At 35.8% G+C, this 17340-nt stretch overlaps 1 protein-coding gene and 1 long non-coding RNA gene across 2 annotated transcripts in view; one reads left to right on the top strand and one right to left on the bottom strand.

The window, feature by feature from the left end:
* The window catches only part of LOC107738302 (28S ribosomal protein S9, mitochondrial-like), a 24002-nt gene extending 7597 nt beyond the window's left edge, over window positions 1-16405 (bottom strand). Inside the window, 11 exon segments of the mRNA XM_016550023.1 lie at window positions 1852-2021; window positions 2610-2718; window positions 4257-4425; window positions 4530-4585; window positions 4588-4604; window positions 4849-4934; window positions 10135-10214; window positions 10318-10348; window positions 10439-10501; window positions 15570-15752; window positions 16261-16405. Of these exon segments, the coding sequence (XP_016405509.1) occupies window positions 1852-2021; window positions 2610-2718; window positions 4257-4425; window positions 4530-4585; window positions 4588-4604; window positions 4849-4934; window positions 10135-10214; window positions 10318-10348; window positions 10439-10501; window positions 15570-15752; window positions 16261-16272 (976 nt within the window). The 5' untranslated portion in view covers window positions 16273-16405.
* LOC107738303 (uncharacterized) overlaps window positions 1-16766 on the top strand; it is a 21235-nt gene extending 4469 nt beyond the window's left edge. Inside the window, exon 3 of the long non-coding RNA XR_001639866.1 lies at window positions 16753-16766. This is a non-coding gene — a long non-coding RNA (uncharacterized LOC107738303). The remainder of the gene's footprint in view (window positions 1-16752) is intronic.
* Window positions 16767-17340: the final 574 nt, after the last annotated feature.

The raw sequence follows: 17340 nt of genomic DNA, 5'->3' as shown, positions 1-17340 counted from the left end.
CCGCATGTTTAGAAAGCCATGTAAAATTAATGCAAGTTCAACTTTGAAAAAACATCTCTCGAGACTTAATGGCGAATTAATTTTTCACAGATAGTCATGTTATCTTATGCTCGATGCACCCTCTTATGGCCTCAGGAGAAAAGCCAAAAGCTTTTCTTTACCCTAACTGAAATGATGCATTTTAAATTCGAATATAATTCGAATTTTGATAATATTTAAGCACAAAATTCGAATTTAGTTTTTCAGCCATTTTGACAGCCCTACATTGCAGTGCCTGCAGTTCGAAAAAAAGTGTTTGTATGGAAGTCTGTGAGAACAGTCTGGGCGATTCTCAGCCATAGTGAAATCGCCCCAAAAGGGGCGGTACTCCACAGAACGTGACTTGACTCTGATTGGACTATATATATCCAGAGGCAGAACAAACAGTCTAGAACAGTGACAGCTGTGGTTGAATGTCATAGAAAAGAAAATCTCTCCCTTTCGCTCTTTGGTGGTGCGTCGCCCTATCGCCCTAATGCATATTTTTGCTTATAACTTCTGAATGGTTTGGCCAAAAATCACAAAACACGAGGTCTCTTTAGATGCGGTGCATCATGCCGAGTCGAACCATATCAAATGTTTCCATGTCAGCCATTTTGGGCGTCGGCCATTTAGAATTTTGCCAAAAAATTCAATATTTTAAGAACGCTTAGACTTTGTTATTATGAAAATTGGTATGCATCTTCAGCACCATGCCCTGATGGCACTCAAAAAGTTTGGGCGCAGCGTCACCTTGTGGTCAAAAGTTATAAAGCAATGTATAAAAATGCTAATAACTTTTGCATACATTATAATATTGTAATGAGACTGATGTTGATAGATTCCTTGCATCATGCTGAGAACATCGATACCAATTTTGCCATAATTGGCTGAACTTCCTGTTCACCATTTTGATTCATGTTGAAAACCTACTTTTTCGAATTTCCCTTAGCAAATCCGAACTGCCTGTCGGCCATTTTGATTTATGCTGTAAACCTACTTTTTCAAACTCCTCCTCAAGCCTAGGTCAGATTTTCACCAAAATCGAGTCAAATCATCTTCAGACTGTGCTGACTAAATGTTTTGGATTTCGTGTCGATAGACGAAACCGTTTTCGTAAAGCGCTGCTACAAATTTTAGGCATGTCCATGCCATGCTTAGCTTCTCATTTTGCCTCTGGAGTGCTTGGCCCCGCAATTGCTGCTTGCAGCTACATTTATAATTATTATTGTTAAATATTATAAATATTATTATTAAACAGTTTTTTCAAGATTCTGATTCTATATTCTATTATCATTTTTCAAGATTATATTATGAATAGAAGTTATAAAGAAATATTTACTGTCATTTTTGACCAATGTAATGTATCATTTATGAAAAGTATTTATTTTTTAATCTTTTGTTTTCCAGTTACATTATAGCTGTATAACTTCCAACTATTATTTTAAATAAATATTTAAATTTGAAAAACATTACATATTATTTGGCCCATAAAACCAAATATGTTTTCTGTTCATTTTCAGTCTTTGGACAAAATTATTTTCTGCGGTATTCAACATGAAGTACACATGAAATAACCCAGCATAACTACCTCATAAAAGAAGCTGCAAGTAAATAAACTGCAGATGAGAATATATATGAATATGCATAGACATACAGTGGTGTGAAAAAGTGTTGGCCCCCTTCCTGATTTCTTATTTTTTTGCATGTTTGTCACACTTTAATGTTTCAGATCATCAAACTAATTTAAATAGTCAAAGAACGAAATCAGGAAGGGGGCCAACACTTTTTCACACCACTGTATATCAGTATATAAAGCTTCTTGTCACACACCTTGCCTCATCTTTTCAACTTCTCCCTCAGACACAAAGCTGAGCAGTGCCCATGACATGGCCAATCGCAGAGCCCCAGCCTGAGCAGAGTGACCACTGCCCTCCACACTGCCTTCAATGTCAAACCGGCCCATCATGCCCACAAAGAGCAGAGGAAACATCAGCTGCTCCCTGAGAGAGAGAAAGAGGGAAAGATATATATATTTATAGTGAGAGGCGTAAAAGTGATGTGTGGGGAGAATTAAGAACATGTTTCTCTCCGCTGGACTACTCAAGCTTTCAACATCAGTATGAATGACACTCCTGCAAATCTCCGTTTGAGGACTGTATCATCATATTTAGACAAAGTGATAATCCCACCACTGTAAGAACCATAGAGAGGACGCGATGCAAGCGTGTGCTTAAGTATGTGTGCGCTCGCTGGCTCGCTTGCAGGGATGGCCCACAGTGCTGACACAGAGCAACACTCCCCTTCTGCTCCAATTAGGCCTGTGTGAAGCGGACGGAGTGATAAGGGCGGGCAGCCGGCCGCATGCTGACAGCGCCAAGTCTCTGGTTCACTCATCTGTGTAATTAACTTTTCAACCACATTAGAAAAACCCAACACACTCACCACGTATGCTGGACCTGAAAATTTTTGGTGTGGCTCTCATTTATGGCATACTAACTAGAGTAAAAACAAATATCCAAGCTTTTGATATGCTAAAAGGATCTTTCCACAAAGATGCGATGCATAACGGAGGCAACCCTCATACACACCTGTTTTGTAGTACAGGAAAGTAGTGGAGGTAGTTCCTGCCGTTGATTGTGATGTTCCCAGAGCCACTGTTTCTGAGGGTGATACTGGCTTTGGCAGTCTTCCTTCTGCCTATGGGAAGGAGAGAGCAGGAGACAAGTTAGAGTGATGTGGGAATTAAGTGAGTGTGTACAGAAGAATCACAGTTTTAGGCGAGAAGGCAAGAAGAGTGAGACAAGGCAGAAACCTTGCAGAATAAAAATTATTTAACTCTCAGATCTTACTTACTGGAACACAAGACTTAAAGGAATAGCTCACCCAAATATTAAAATGCTGCCATCATTTACTTTCTCTCATGTTGTGAGGAACAGATCAGAATTATGATTAGAATGTCTGAAAATCTTTCGTCAGCTGTAGCCGTCAAATCTTATTATATTATATTATATTAATAAATCAGGGTTATTATAATTAACTAAAACATGTATGTTATTTGAAATTTTAAATGCAATAAATATATACAAAAAAAAATTTATTTCAGCTATTTGCCAAGGAAAAATTCCTTATTTTAATTTAGTTTAACTTGAGGTACTGAACTTTAATTAAATTAACTACTAAAAAATTACAAAAACTATTAAAAAATTATTAAAACTTTAAAATTAAAAGAAAACAAAAATACAAACCAATTAAAAAAAAAAACTATAGTAGCATCTCAATGATACTAATATAACAATATATTCATACAGATGCATCATGATCGGTAACAATACACCTGACATATCATAGAACACCATTTGGACTGTCAGACAATTAATGTCATACAAATCATTTTGGTAATTACCAGTGTTGTAACTAACAAAAATTATTATAAATAATTTCCGGTACTTGAAATAAAGCTGAAATAAAATAAAACATCAATATGAATAAACTTGGAAACTAGAAATGTTGCCTTGGCAACTAACTGAAAAAGTTTAAAGTACTAAAATTAGTAAAACTAAAATTAAATTAGAAGTATAAAAAAAACTAACTTAATTTAACATGACAATAGCACATAACTAAAAATAAAATCACAATGAAAATGTTAATGAATACTGTAATAGTATATACAAAAATACTAACTCAACACTGATGATTGTGAAAAAATGGGGGTGAAAGACAAGAATAATATTAAAACCAAAATATTACACTTCATCACACTTTTAATTCACAATGGTTTTTGGTACTAAGCCCACCAGAATATTACAATAATTGAATAATGTTTGTCTTGTGAATAGTTAATTTTAGAACAGCGATATATTTTTGTCCTTAACGTTTCATGTTTTTCACGTGTCTCAATTTTGGGCACTCATCTAATGCACTATTGGACCAAAGTGACATAAAAATGGCTTTTCTATTTCCTTATAGATTCCATAATTTGGATGGCAATCATTGGAATTTAAAGTGCATAATAACTGCAGTTACCACAAATAATCACAGATTCAGAATTATCAGGCCTATACACTACAAATAAAAAAAAGTTAAGGTTTGACTACAGAACACATCTGCAGACTTCGGAAAAAGGTGCATGGATTACATTTATGATGCTTATTGGCATATTCAGAGTATTCACAAAAAAAAATAAAAATCCTGATAACATTTAATCAGCCTGTTTATTTGAAATGTCAGTATTGCACCATCTGCAACGCTGAAAGCGACTCCTTGTGGGTCGTACTGCAGGGCAGGAATCTTGTATTTACGGGACTGAACCTCCAGCTGTTTGCGAAACTTCAGTATGAACTCCTTCTCCAGAGAGCAGTAAGGCATAGACAACAACTTCTCCATTAGCTGGATCAACCGCATGTACTACACAAAATAAGAGAACTCGCTTAGTTTGCCAACAGCACCCTCTTGCGTTTCCATCCTGAATTACACTCTTCGCAGGATTCGAACAAGATGTAAGTTCTTACATCTTGATCAGAAATGTTCTCTACCAGATTCTCCTCTATTTCCTCTTTTAACAGCACCTGCTCCCAGTCAGCAATCTGAGAGGAAACAAACAGTTTATCCATTAAACTCACCACTTTTAGGGAAAAAGAGCATTTAAAAAGTGTTTCTTTTCTAGATTGCTTGTTAATATTCTAACACACCAAGCACTGTATATTACAAATACTGTTGGCTCTTTGACAGACTGCTTTTGCTCTTCTTTTGTATGTCACTTCAGATAAAAGCATCTGCTAAATGCATAACTGTAAATGTTTTTCTTGCAAGCAGTTTTGAAGCGCTCACATTTGTTTGGTATCTGATGTGAAGAGGCCTTTATTTCTCATCTTGTCCTGGTGTCTTTCTATTGCAAGCATTTTCTCATAGACATCCTAGAATGGCAGAAGAGAGAAATGGAAAATGGTCAGTTTCAATACCAAAAACAAAATTACTACTAAAAAAGAAAGAAAGAATCCTTGGTTTCTGTTGACTAATAAGTCAATGAATACACAGAATGAAGGACGAGGTATTCTTCATAGATATTCAGGAATCCCACAAAAGAAAAGATGCAGTGAAGCAAAAGCAGGGATTTGAAAATCCCCCTGACGCACACGCACACACAGAGTCTCCATTATGAAGGCAGATCTCATCTCTGTCTCTCTTCAGCTTTGGCTGAATTTAATTGTGTGTGTGTGTGTGTGGAGGGAAAATTGAATTGGGGAGCACTTGGGCCGTAACCCCCCACACTTTCTCTCTCCTTTCTAACACACACACTCGCACGTCCTCCTGACAGGAGAATCTGCCATGCGGAGCAGGATGGCATCCTCGGGCACACTTGTCTAAATTGGCATCGTGCCCGTGAGCCTGGAGTGCCCGTCAGGCGTGGTGGTGCTGGAGCGGTGCGGAGCAGGGGTCTGACGCGGGGCCCCGCCGCTGGCATGCAGCTCACGTCGGCACCTTCCTCACGCCTGTGCGAGAATTCATTTCCCCCTCAATTATCCCACAGCTGTTTGTTTAATTCGGTCCTGATAGAGTGCGTATAATCCACCCCTACTCGCCAAAAAAGCAAACATCGGGCAAAAACCAATTTTCAGCACAAAAAAGGAGGAGTAATAGAAAAGAAAGGGGGGAGGGAGAAAAAAAGTGGGGGAATGCACGATTCACGTTCGTGATCACAGCGGCATAACGAATCCAGAGAAATTAAAATGCCTTTAGGAGGGGAGAGAGGCTCCTCGTCTGAGCTTTTAATATGAACTTTCAATGTAGCCTTTTGGTTGGCCGAGGCTCCTTGTATTCAACAAATCATGGGTAAATTGTACAGACTCACTCCTCCCAAAGCGCACATGGGATTTTTGTCGAAGGTTAAGTAGAAAATACAGTATAATCAACACAAGTTAAGATCAGAGTTGAAGGGCCTACAGCTAAAAGCAGGAAGTACTAATGTCATGAGCCTGTGCTTTTATGACTTGTTTTAGTAAATAATTGTTGCTTTTAAGTATAAATATGTCAGATTGTTATATTTGCTGTTGCCAAAGTCAGTCCATTCTGTGGCCATCTTGGTTACACACACAGGCAGCTAATGGGGAAAGACTGAAATTTTCAAAAGTGTCTGTCAAAACTAAGTTTAAATAATATATTTCAAATTAGGTAATAAATCTGACAGCAACAGTGTCATAAAGTATGCTTGTTTAGCTCAAATTATGCAATAAAATATATTTTTTTAGGCTTGTCCAACTGTTGCACAGGCACATTAAAATATAAACAAATAACAATACTTCTATGATAAAGGTGACAGGCTCTTTCAACTAATAGGCAGGACTAGACGCCATATTGCAGGTCTGAAAAATAAGGACTGTAGGCCCGGGGACCAGTGTGGGGTGTTTCAGGCCAGTTAATGAATGCAAAAGGAACTGGCAGCTTCTGCACCGTCACTACATAATGAATCTGTTGATCTTTTTCTGATAATTTCTTGCCTTGCAAACTTAAACTCTTAGTTTCCTGTGATGTATTGAATGCTGTTGTGAATTCTGTCAAATTCATCTCACCAAGGTAACATTATCTAGCTGACAAACCTACATTTTTCTTGAAGTGTGAGAATGACCAATCCGAATTTGAGATAGGGTTGAAAATTCTAAACCAATCAGTAATGTTTTGCACCATAATTTTTATAAATGTACACTACCATTCAAAAGTTTTTAATGTTTTCGTTTGCTCATTGCATTTTTTTGAATAAAAGTATTCAGTAAATAGAAATACGGTTAAATTTTACATAACTGTTTTCTCAATTTAGATTTATTTTTCTATATTAATTTAAAAAAAATATAATAATCTTCAGCAGCCATTATTCCAGCCTTCAGTGTCACATTATCCTTCAGAAATCATTCTAATATGCAGATATGGTGCTAAAGTATAATTTCTTCTTATTTTTTTTATTATTTCTTATTATTTAAAAGTAACATTTTACACAGCTGAAAGCACTTGTGCTGCTTAATTTTGTTGAAAGAATTTTTCAGGATTCTTTTATAAATAGAACATTAAAGAACAGTCTTTACTGTCACTTTTGATCAATTTAATGCATCCTTGCTGAATAAAATTATTTCTTCAAATAAAAACCAACAACTGCAATAATTTGTTTTCCAGTTACATAGCACTGCGCAAACACCACCCCACTTCTAACTAGACTGCAAGGAACCACCCAAATCCATCAAAAAATTTTGGCATATATAGTTGTTACTGAACTTTGTTTATAAATATATTTATAGTTTGAAAGAATAAAAAGGGTCACACAATTAATGCGTTTTAATAATTGATTATTACTGTAATAGAAAACTTGGTTACTCAAGTCTGCAAGTGGGTTACTTTGATAGCTGTATAACGTCCTGATAAATGAGGTATTGACTATAAGGTAAATGTCAATATTTACCGCCTGTGTATCTTAGAGAGTCTGTGAGTGTTTGTGTTTTCCTTCCTTTTGCTCATGCTAGAAAAATATTCCCCTCTGCAGGACGGAGAGTTGTACATTATTTTCTGCACACTGCAGGGTTTCTGAACGTGGAGCACCTCTGTGCGATTCGAAGCTGGATGAGAGAGCCGGTGCACGCCGGCAGATTTGACATACCTATTTAAATTAGCAGCAGGGTTCCCAGCCACTGCAGGGCAAAGGGGAGGATGAGGGGCTTGGGCGCACTGAGGACAATGGTGCATTAGTCAACTCGCACACACACAAACTCCTTACTGCTACTGAGAGACGTCTTAGCCCAAGGTCGAGTCCATAGATGAATGGTAGAGAAGGGAAAAATAAGCTAAAACAAACAAACTTTGAAAGGAATTAGCCGTGGTGACAAAGAGGCGGTTAACGCAGGAGGCTCTCAGGGGCTCCCACCACAGTAAAACCCCTGAGGCTGATGTGCACACACACCTACACACAAAAAACAGCCCGTGTGCACGCATACACACTCACACCTAATATCACAAAGCCCTGGCGTGCCTAGTGAAGTGTGTGATGCTCCCTGTTGTAAATGGGATTTAAGGAGGAGAAAGAGCTCTGTCACGCTCATCTTCCTAACTCTCATTCCTCTTCTTTTCTCAAATCCAAACCTGCCATTTGCATTTACCTTAATCATTCCAATCTCCTGTTTATATTGGTTTGTTTTAACACCAACCGTTCTATTTCATCATTTAGCACACTAACCCCCGGTTTCACAGACATGGCTAAAGCCTAGTCCCAGACTAAAATGCATGTCTGAGCAGTTTCAACTGAAGAAAACTTGCACTGACATATCTTAAAATATGTCAGTGCTATTGTTTGGTCTCAAGATGCACACCAGTAATTTTTTTTTTCTAAGGTACGTTTATAAAAACTACTTAAATACCTAATCCTGGCTTAATCTAAGCCCTGTCTGTGAAACCAGGCCTAAGTGTAAAATGCCAAACAAAGCCTTTCTCTGAGCAGAGGGGCTGTTCCCCCATCACCCCATCTAGGCCCTGTTTAGGGGATCAGATTGAGACTCGAGTCGCAGCCTCCCTTCCCAGCTCTCTCTGTCTGCACCCCTCCTCTAGCCCAGCTCTCGGTGATGTGCCCCCACCCACTCTCTGTCTGTGCCACTCGCTTCCTTCAATCACAAACCAGACAAAGCAGGATTTCTCCCCAAACCAGTTCAACAAAATTAAAATTATGGCCGATACGGATACATTTTGTGATGCACCAAAATTATTTTTTTACTGATTTAGCAGAAAACTGAAACTGAAAAATAAAGCTTAATAATCAATTAATTAATTAAATTTAGTTTTATTTCCAACTCTGTATATCTGTATATAAACAATTAAATTGTACATATAGCAGATTTTATATCAATGTTTTAATGGTATAATTGTTTCTACTCCAATTTCATTTAAACCGTGGAAGTAATAAAACACATATTCATTAAATAATGAAGAAAGAGGTCAAATAAAAATGTAATGAATATGTAATATAGTGCATATATTTAGCAAAATGCTCCTCTCTAGAGTTTTTTTTTTCCTAGAGACTTTTTTGACAACTTTTCAAGGCTGAAACACTGTTTGAGCGATTACATTAGACATGATACAATTTAGTGAGCTGTACTGGTTCTGTCAACATCCCTTCTGATGTTTATTCATGTTTATCTTGTGCTATAACTAGTAGTAAAGAGGAAGAGATGATCAGTTGATTCATAAACTGAGGTGGCTACAGGGATTTGTCACGCCATATTTAAAAGTATCAAAATGACATTTATTGTTTGAATTTTGTATAAAATTGACAGAAAGCTCAGGCTGTTTCATATCAAAAGTAACAAATCACAAAATTGTGAATATTGGATGATAGACGCACTGCAAATAAAGATTGATGAAGTTTTGTTCAGGCATCAGCTCAAAACAGCATAGACTAAAAGATCTTGGTTCATCAAAATCAAATCAATATTTTCAACTCATCCCCTAGCATCCACAAAGAGATAGCATAAGTACCTGCTGTAGCTTTTCTAAGTTGTGTGCATGAAATAGACACTGACACAATTAAAACGTGCCATCAGAGAATCGCTAATTAAATTTCACCATTTGGTCAATGAATTTGGCCTTCCAAAAACTGAAAATTCATCTTCAGCTGCCAAAATTGTGGTACATCATATACAAACTATTTAAAAAATATATTAACAGCCACTAAATGATTGATATTAAAATTATACACTATTTTTGTCTAAATAAATTAGAAAAAAACCACTAAAAACTAAGATCAGTCATCTTAAAGAAAATTAAGCTATGATTATTATACACATGATGAAAATGGATTTTAATTTTAAGATTTGCTAGTCTACATTTAACAGTGTTTAACAGTGTTATTAAATTAGTGTTTTTAAAGTTAGACTAAAATCTTGAAATTAAATGTAAAAATAGAAGAAATTAGCATGTATCTAAATCAAGTATTAAATATCAACCAATACCAACAAATAAATTAATTATCCCACAATCTACAGTATATGGTACCTATTGTATATAAACACCTATAATTCAAATATCATCTAGAACACTCTGGTTTTGCCTGTTGTATGTAAGCATTTAACATGAGAATGAACTTACATGCAAGAGAGAATAGTAGGACTGTTTCCCTGTGTAGAACAGAAAGGGAAAAGGACGTCCTTTTGCATCCCACTGGATAGCTAAAAGAGAGAACAGGGCACGAGTAGATCATTAGCAGATATCAGCATGCTTATATTTGGTGTCAAAGAGCACAGAAAGAGTTAAAAGGCAGCTTTTACATACCTGTCTGTTTTGGGAATATTTCCTCTGGGTGCTAAAACAAAAAGAAAGGAACATAATGAACATATTGACTGTGTTATAAATTATCAAAAAAATAACAATTCAAATTTGGATGAAATCTCACCTTCATAGCAGGTCTTGCTCGTTTCTCAAAGGGGAAAAAGGGGAAAAGATATGCAATACTCCTCTAAACAAACAAACAAACAAACAAACAAAAAAGTGAATCAGAATGCACTCTTTTTTTTTTATTTCTTCATTTAAATGGCAAATAATTTTGCCACAAAAATTACACTTTAATTATGAATAAATTTTTATGATGATTATGAAGTGTGATATTTATTAACATTTTATTATGAAATAATCTAAGTGAGATCAATGGGCTTGAAGAATTACATTACCTTCTTTAAAGGTAATTTTAGTTTATGAACTTTTTTTTTTTGAGCATTCATGAAGTCAGGGCTCAACCCCAGAACTCTAGTCAGCTGCGGTAGGCAAATAAAAAGTCAGATTGTTCCAATTCTTAAATTACATGCAACAGTATATGACGATAACATATTTAATATTTATTGTGCACCCCAGAGGTCTCTCTATGCAACTCAGGTGTTTTTTTTTTTTTTTTTTTACTACAGTGGGAAACACTGATCTCTTCTATTTCAAATACTCTCATAAAGACCCAAATTATTCCAGTGATAGCATTCAGCAGGGCATTAAACTTTCATTTGCATAATATGAGACATTTAGAATGGCAACCTTTGGGTCTTTGACCCTGTTTTCAGGATAAAGAGACAGAAAAAAATTAAAGAAAAAAGTGAGGTGATGGCAGATGCACTCTAAGAGAACAGACATCCATGTATTGGGCCATCAAAACCAGAGTGAGGGAAACTGAGTGAAATAAAGCAACACAAAGAGAAGAACAGACAGAACGGTGCAGGATGCAGTGACAGATGAAAGCAGCACCTGTTCATACCTTGAAAAGCAATATGGCCCAACTCCCTAAGGGAGGTTTAGCCTCGTCATAGTGTTCTAGAAACCTCTGCTGCCTAAACTTCACACAAGGCCAATCTGTGAAAACAAACTTGCTACTCGCACTCCCTCAAAACAGATTTTTTTTTTTTTGGAGACATCTGACCACTTGCTTCATGTGCCATGAAAAATGTAGCACTGAAAATCTAAAAGTGTCTGACCTTCTCAGGTGATAAGGACATACATGTTTTAACCCATACAGATACTGCCATCCCATTGCTTTTGTAGCACCTTTTTTTTTTTTTAGTCAGTCAAGGTTTCTTGAACCAAGTCGTAATTTAATTTTACATGACTATTTGAACTCTCTCGCTGACCCTTAAATACTGTACAATTAAAGGAAGTTTACACACAAAAAAAATTCTGAATAAACAAAAAAATTCAAAAAATAAGTCATGGTGAATAAAAAAAAAATTAAAATACTGAATAGTTGTTGATATCTAAGTGACCATATGGCTCAGTGAAATGATGCCCAATTTTTGTCCTGATCTATGAATGTATTAAAAGTTCTCTATCCTTCAAAAGTTTGGAGCCTTTTTTAAAATGATTTTTATTTTTATTATGCAAGGACAAATTTTACAGTAAAGACATTTACAATGTTATAAAAGATTTATATTTCAAGTAAATGCTGCTCTTTTAAACCTTATATTCTTCAAAAAATCCTGAAAAAAAAAATCAGTTTCCACAAAAGCAGCACAACTGTTTTCAGCATTGATAATAATAAAAAAAATCCTTCTTAAGTACCAAATCAGCATATTAAAATGATTTCTGGATGACTGGAGTGATGGCTGCTGAAAATTTAAATTTTAAAACACATTAAAATAGAAAACACTTATTTTAAATTGTGATAAGTTCACAATATTTCAGTTTTTTACTGTATTTGCTAAAATAAATGCAGCCTTGGTGAGCATTACAGACTTTACACATATAAATAAATAAATAAAGTTAAAGTAATAGTTCACCTAAAAATAATCTACTTGGCTGTTGTTTGTAATCAGTATATTTTCTTTGCATTTGTGGAACACAAAATTAGATATTTTGCAGTATCCCAAAGCTGATATTATCATCGGGGCATTTTAACGAGTACGAGTATGAGTACAGGAGGCCAGTATCGGTATCGGTGCATCCCTAATAGAAATAAATTGTCACACTGCCAAGCTCCAATAATACGCTACATAAACGCAAATCATATAACTTGCACTATTTTCCAAAACTTCTGAAACCTGTGCTTCAAGACACTCTCCTTTAAAAGTTCGCTCAAGTTGGAATTGTCAAAAACTCAGCAAATTTCTTCCCAATTTCAGTTGCATGGACTCTGTGAACGTCAGAGCCCACCTGACGGGTGCAAACGCAATGTGTGTGCGAGTAGACGAAAGACAGCGGGAGAAGGCAGGTGAGGCTTGCGGTCTTTATTAATTACTTCCTCCTGGCAGCGCTTGCTGTGCAGCTGTTTCACACCTTCAGTGCATTCACGGGAACGTCATGTCGGCTGAAGCGCTTGCCAGACACGCCGGTGCCAGCTCAGGCACAGACGCACCATCCTGTACTTGCTCTGTGCCCTGCAGTCGCAGCCATTTTCCACCCCTTACCCAAAGATCAGCTGGCAGAGGGACGGTACGTGTCAGCTTCTTTTAGCCACACTTGCTCTGAGGACTCAATTCATTAATGGTGACAGAGATCGGGGAATAATGCTAAGAATCGAGAAATTGGACCAAATTAGTTGGATAAATCAATTACGGACATTTCTGTCTGGCACAGAATAAAACATTGGACATGTCTGTAAATATATGCCAATTTTTAAGCAGGTCCAAGAGGCTTCGCTGTGACACCAGCTGATGACGTTGCTTTTAGCTCAGAGGAATCACAATGATATTGATGGTACCAATCTTTGTGTTTCTAGTTTTCTTCCTTCCTTCTTTTGAGGCATGTAAGGAAACCAAAAGAGAGGCACCAAAGAACAGCCGGATCCTAAATAGCTAATGGAGCCTAGAGGGCCTCAGATTGACTTAAAACTAGTTAAAATAAGACAAAATAATACAATAAGCTAAACCAACTAAATGAGATAAATATATTTAGTTTCTTCTTTTAATTTACCACCTTTTAACAAAAAGTAGTTGAAGACGCTCTCACAGTCAAAGAAAAACGGTATATATGCGGGTGATTTCTATACCTGGAAAGGTCATGTAAATTAGGAAAATCTTAAAACTCCATGGGCTTTTTATAAGGAACAAACACTATATATGGAAATTATTATCTTATCCTTATCCAGAAAACCACAAATGACTAAGAGTCATGTAAATTTATTGAGTAAAAACAGTGGGCAAATGAATAACATTTGGCTCTTAAAACTTGAAAAGTTACTTTTTTCATTTACAGAAACTATGAGTTCCTGTAGATTATAAATTGTTTCGAAAAACAAAACTAGGACTAGCTGGCCTTTAAATATTGTTGTGGACAGTGGGATGGCTTGGAGTACACTATTCTAGAATATCAACTTCTACGTGTTATTATAGAAGATACAGACAGGTTAAAAAATAATAATAGAATAAGATCTTAATGAACGCTAGTATTTAGAAATTAATTTTTTGTCCCGAATTTAGGCGGGACAAAAAAATCTGATATATTAGAATAGATCTGTGCATTAAGTCTTGCAAACTGCAAATCAAGGATTTGGATATTTGGGCCAGATTTTGGAAAATGAAAATTACATTTAGAACAGCAGATAGCACTGCCACAAAACAGCAACAACATCAACAACAACAACAAAAAGTATATATTCAGATTTCAGAGAGAGACTTTAATGCCAGCATAACTCATCATTGTCTGAGCTGCTGTAAAATGACATAATTCTAATACCCATCATAAATAAATAAAATATACTATACTTATAAATACCAACAAAGGAATAACACCTTCTAAAGCCTATAAATTGCAACATATCTTTTTGACTATGAACAAAATGACAAGTCAGTTTAACAGCTGAAGCAGGAGAAGGTATACTCTGTCCATTCTCATATATAAACAAAAGCATGTATATATATTTTTATATATATATAGATTGTCTGCGATTAATCGTCCAAATGCATTCAAAAGTAGTTTTTGTTGTCGAATAGTCGTTTGATCTCATATGACCTAATGTAAGAGCCTGCAATTCAGCTCTACTGGATGAAATTCAAGAGAAGACACAGACTCCACAGCCGAACCTGACGCTGCTGAAAGCAGAGTTTAAATTAATATGTAAATATGTGCTCTCAATAATGAAATAAACACACAACAAAAATGACAGTGGTGAGAAAACCGCAGTTAAGAAGGCATCTGATCATAGCGATGTGGATATGTTTGCACCAACTCTGCAAATGGCACTCCAGTCACATCACGTTTATTTATATAGCACTTTATACAATAGATTGATTTAAAGCACACAGCTTTACAGTAAAAAAAAAGCTTTCAGTTATAATTACAACTTGATTTTCTGCTATAAAGCAGCTGTCCAGTGTGGACCTAGCTAATGATAGAATCGTTTTAACAGTGAATGCAAAAATAAATAAATACAAATCAATTAAAAAAATCATTACAATAAAATTATAGTTTGGTTTGCATAGATTAAAGCTTGATGTAGCTCAGGACTGTTTTGATAACTATAACACTATAAGGTGTTTAAGAGAGCTAATGTTGTGAATAAAATAATTTATCGAAAATAAAGGTCTTGGCACTTTATTTTGTTCCATTTATAACTTACAAAAGGAGATGTTAAGCAGAATGAAGCATCATTCAGTCAATTACTTCTTCATACAGTTAACTAAATGGTGAATGAGAAAGTCTCTGTCATCTCATTTTGTGTGCCAAATATATTTATTTGTATGGTAAAACATTTTTGAAATTGTAATAGTAATAGAATTGTTTGATATTGGATATTTATTGAAAGCTGAAGTGATCACCTTGTTTTATTTAGCCTATTAGTTAGAATATGTGTTACTCAGTATTTGTTATATTTAATTTTATTTTAAAAACAAATACAGTATTTGTTACTCAGATTGTAAAAGAATAATAGAACAAAGCCTACTGATTAATTGGTGAAATCAACGATACTTCATAAATATATATATATATATATGTATATATGTGTATATATATATATATATATATATATATATACACACACACACACTTACATATGTACTAAAAAAAAGAATAAGACTGAACATAGCATAGAATAGAATCAAAATGTAACTCACATCAATATCCTCTTGTGTGAATGTCTCTGGGTCTTCCCCCATCATGTTGGCCAAGTGTCGTTTGCCAACTTCAAACTCCTCCACCTGTTTGTCGATGAACTCCTGTGTGAATTTCTGAGGGCCTGCTGCTGCCAGGTTCTTCTTCCATAAAGAGGATGACACGTAAATCTGTCTGACTGGCAGCTGGAATTAAGAAAAAACATAACAACAAATAAGAACCAATTTTTGTCAATTGCTACAAAGAACAAGGCTACAACAAGCAACCTTTGTGATCAAGCTCATAAAATAATGAAATATCAATAATGAGTACAGAAGAAATAATCCAAATAGTAAAAGTTTTAATTATAAATACTATTCAAAATAAAAGTAATGATTATACTCGTTTTCAATTCTGAATTAAAGCTGCATCTGTATTATCTACTAGCCAGCTGGTGCAAAGGACATCAAGCCATACCGTATTGCATAAAATACACAATATAAACCGTTCAAATAGTGCAGGTTATTAACGCAACATGTATGCAATGAAACGGGAGGATAGCACTCCATCCTGTCAATCTACATGTTTTATACAGACTCCAAAAGCACTATACAGTTACAAGGACATGATACTCTCAGCAGCATCACTATCGAACATGACTGGCTTGTCGCAAAAACAGCACTGTGCCGGAGCAAAAATAAGAAGGCATTTCACCTGCGGGACCATCTTTGTTCGGGGCGCACACACACATTCTTCCCGCAGCTCCTATACTTCCATAAAATCGACCTCACGCCTCTGCAACCGGAGGCAGCCATGTTTGCACGACGACTCGCACTTAGACAGGAAGTGAAGACTACATCACATCCTTGAAGCAAGCAAGGTCGTTCATCACTTCAAGCTATTAAAAAATAAATAAATAAATAAATAATAATAATTAAAAAAAATCAGGGGACCGTTCTTCGTACGTCGCTAACTCAGTTAGCTGGATTTGATTGGTGATGATTTGGCGTGATCTTGGATTGTTTGGTTCTTGGAAGCTCATCCCGGAGTTGCTGTCATAGCAACAGGTCCGTAAACTTAAACCTGCTCGGGAGCAGGCTTATTTCATGTAAACGGGATTAGATGGCATCTTTTTAAGCAGAATTGATACTTAAAATCTGTCCGCTACCACCGCGACTTTATTACAAGAGTACCCTACTAATCCAGGGACAATAATTTAAAATAATAATCATTTAAAAATTAATTTAAAGATAATATAATAATGTTGTGTAGTCTTTAATACTTTTTAAATTATATGATGTCATTACGTTGCTGTCTTGCCGCCAGCCAATCGCTGCATTGCTGATCGTGGTTTCGAGTATCGATACATAGCCCCTTTTAAACCAACCCATGAACGCGCAATTATTTCAGATAACTCAATCCAGCCATACTATCAATCAACAACAGGTGCGTTCAAAGAACCGAATTAGCCAGATCCTGATTAGCGCGATGATATCATCTTGGATGTGAAGTTTCATCTCGGATGTAATAAGCGACGTACGAAGAACGGGCCCCAGGTCGTTCATCACACACAAAAATACCTTTGGCACACTGTAGTGGTCCGTTTTGCAACATTCCACATTCACAGATCCAAATATTAAAATTCCAGACCTCACTTTTTTGTTTTCATAGAATCTGAGCAATAACGTTACCTCTTATTGTTTAAATTATTAACAAAAAAGCTGTAAAAACAACAACAACAACAACAACAAAAACATTATCTGTTTGCAATTATTTTCCTGTCTTCAATGACTT

The sequence above is a fragment of the Sinocyclocheilus rhinocerous genome, unplaced genomic scaffold (genome assembly GCF_001515625.1).
Source record: "Sinocyclocheilus rhinocerous isolate Xijiao unplaced genomic scaffold, SAMN03320098_v1.1 scaffold1485, whole genome shotgun sequence".
NCBI lineage: Eukaryota > Metazoa > Chordata > Actinopteri > Cypriniformes > Cyprinidae > Sinocyclocheilus > Sinocyclocheilus rhinocerous.
This window is presented reverse-complemented; position numbering and strand designations above follow the sequence as displayed.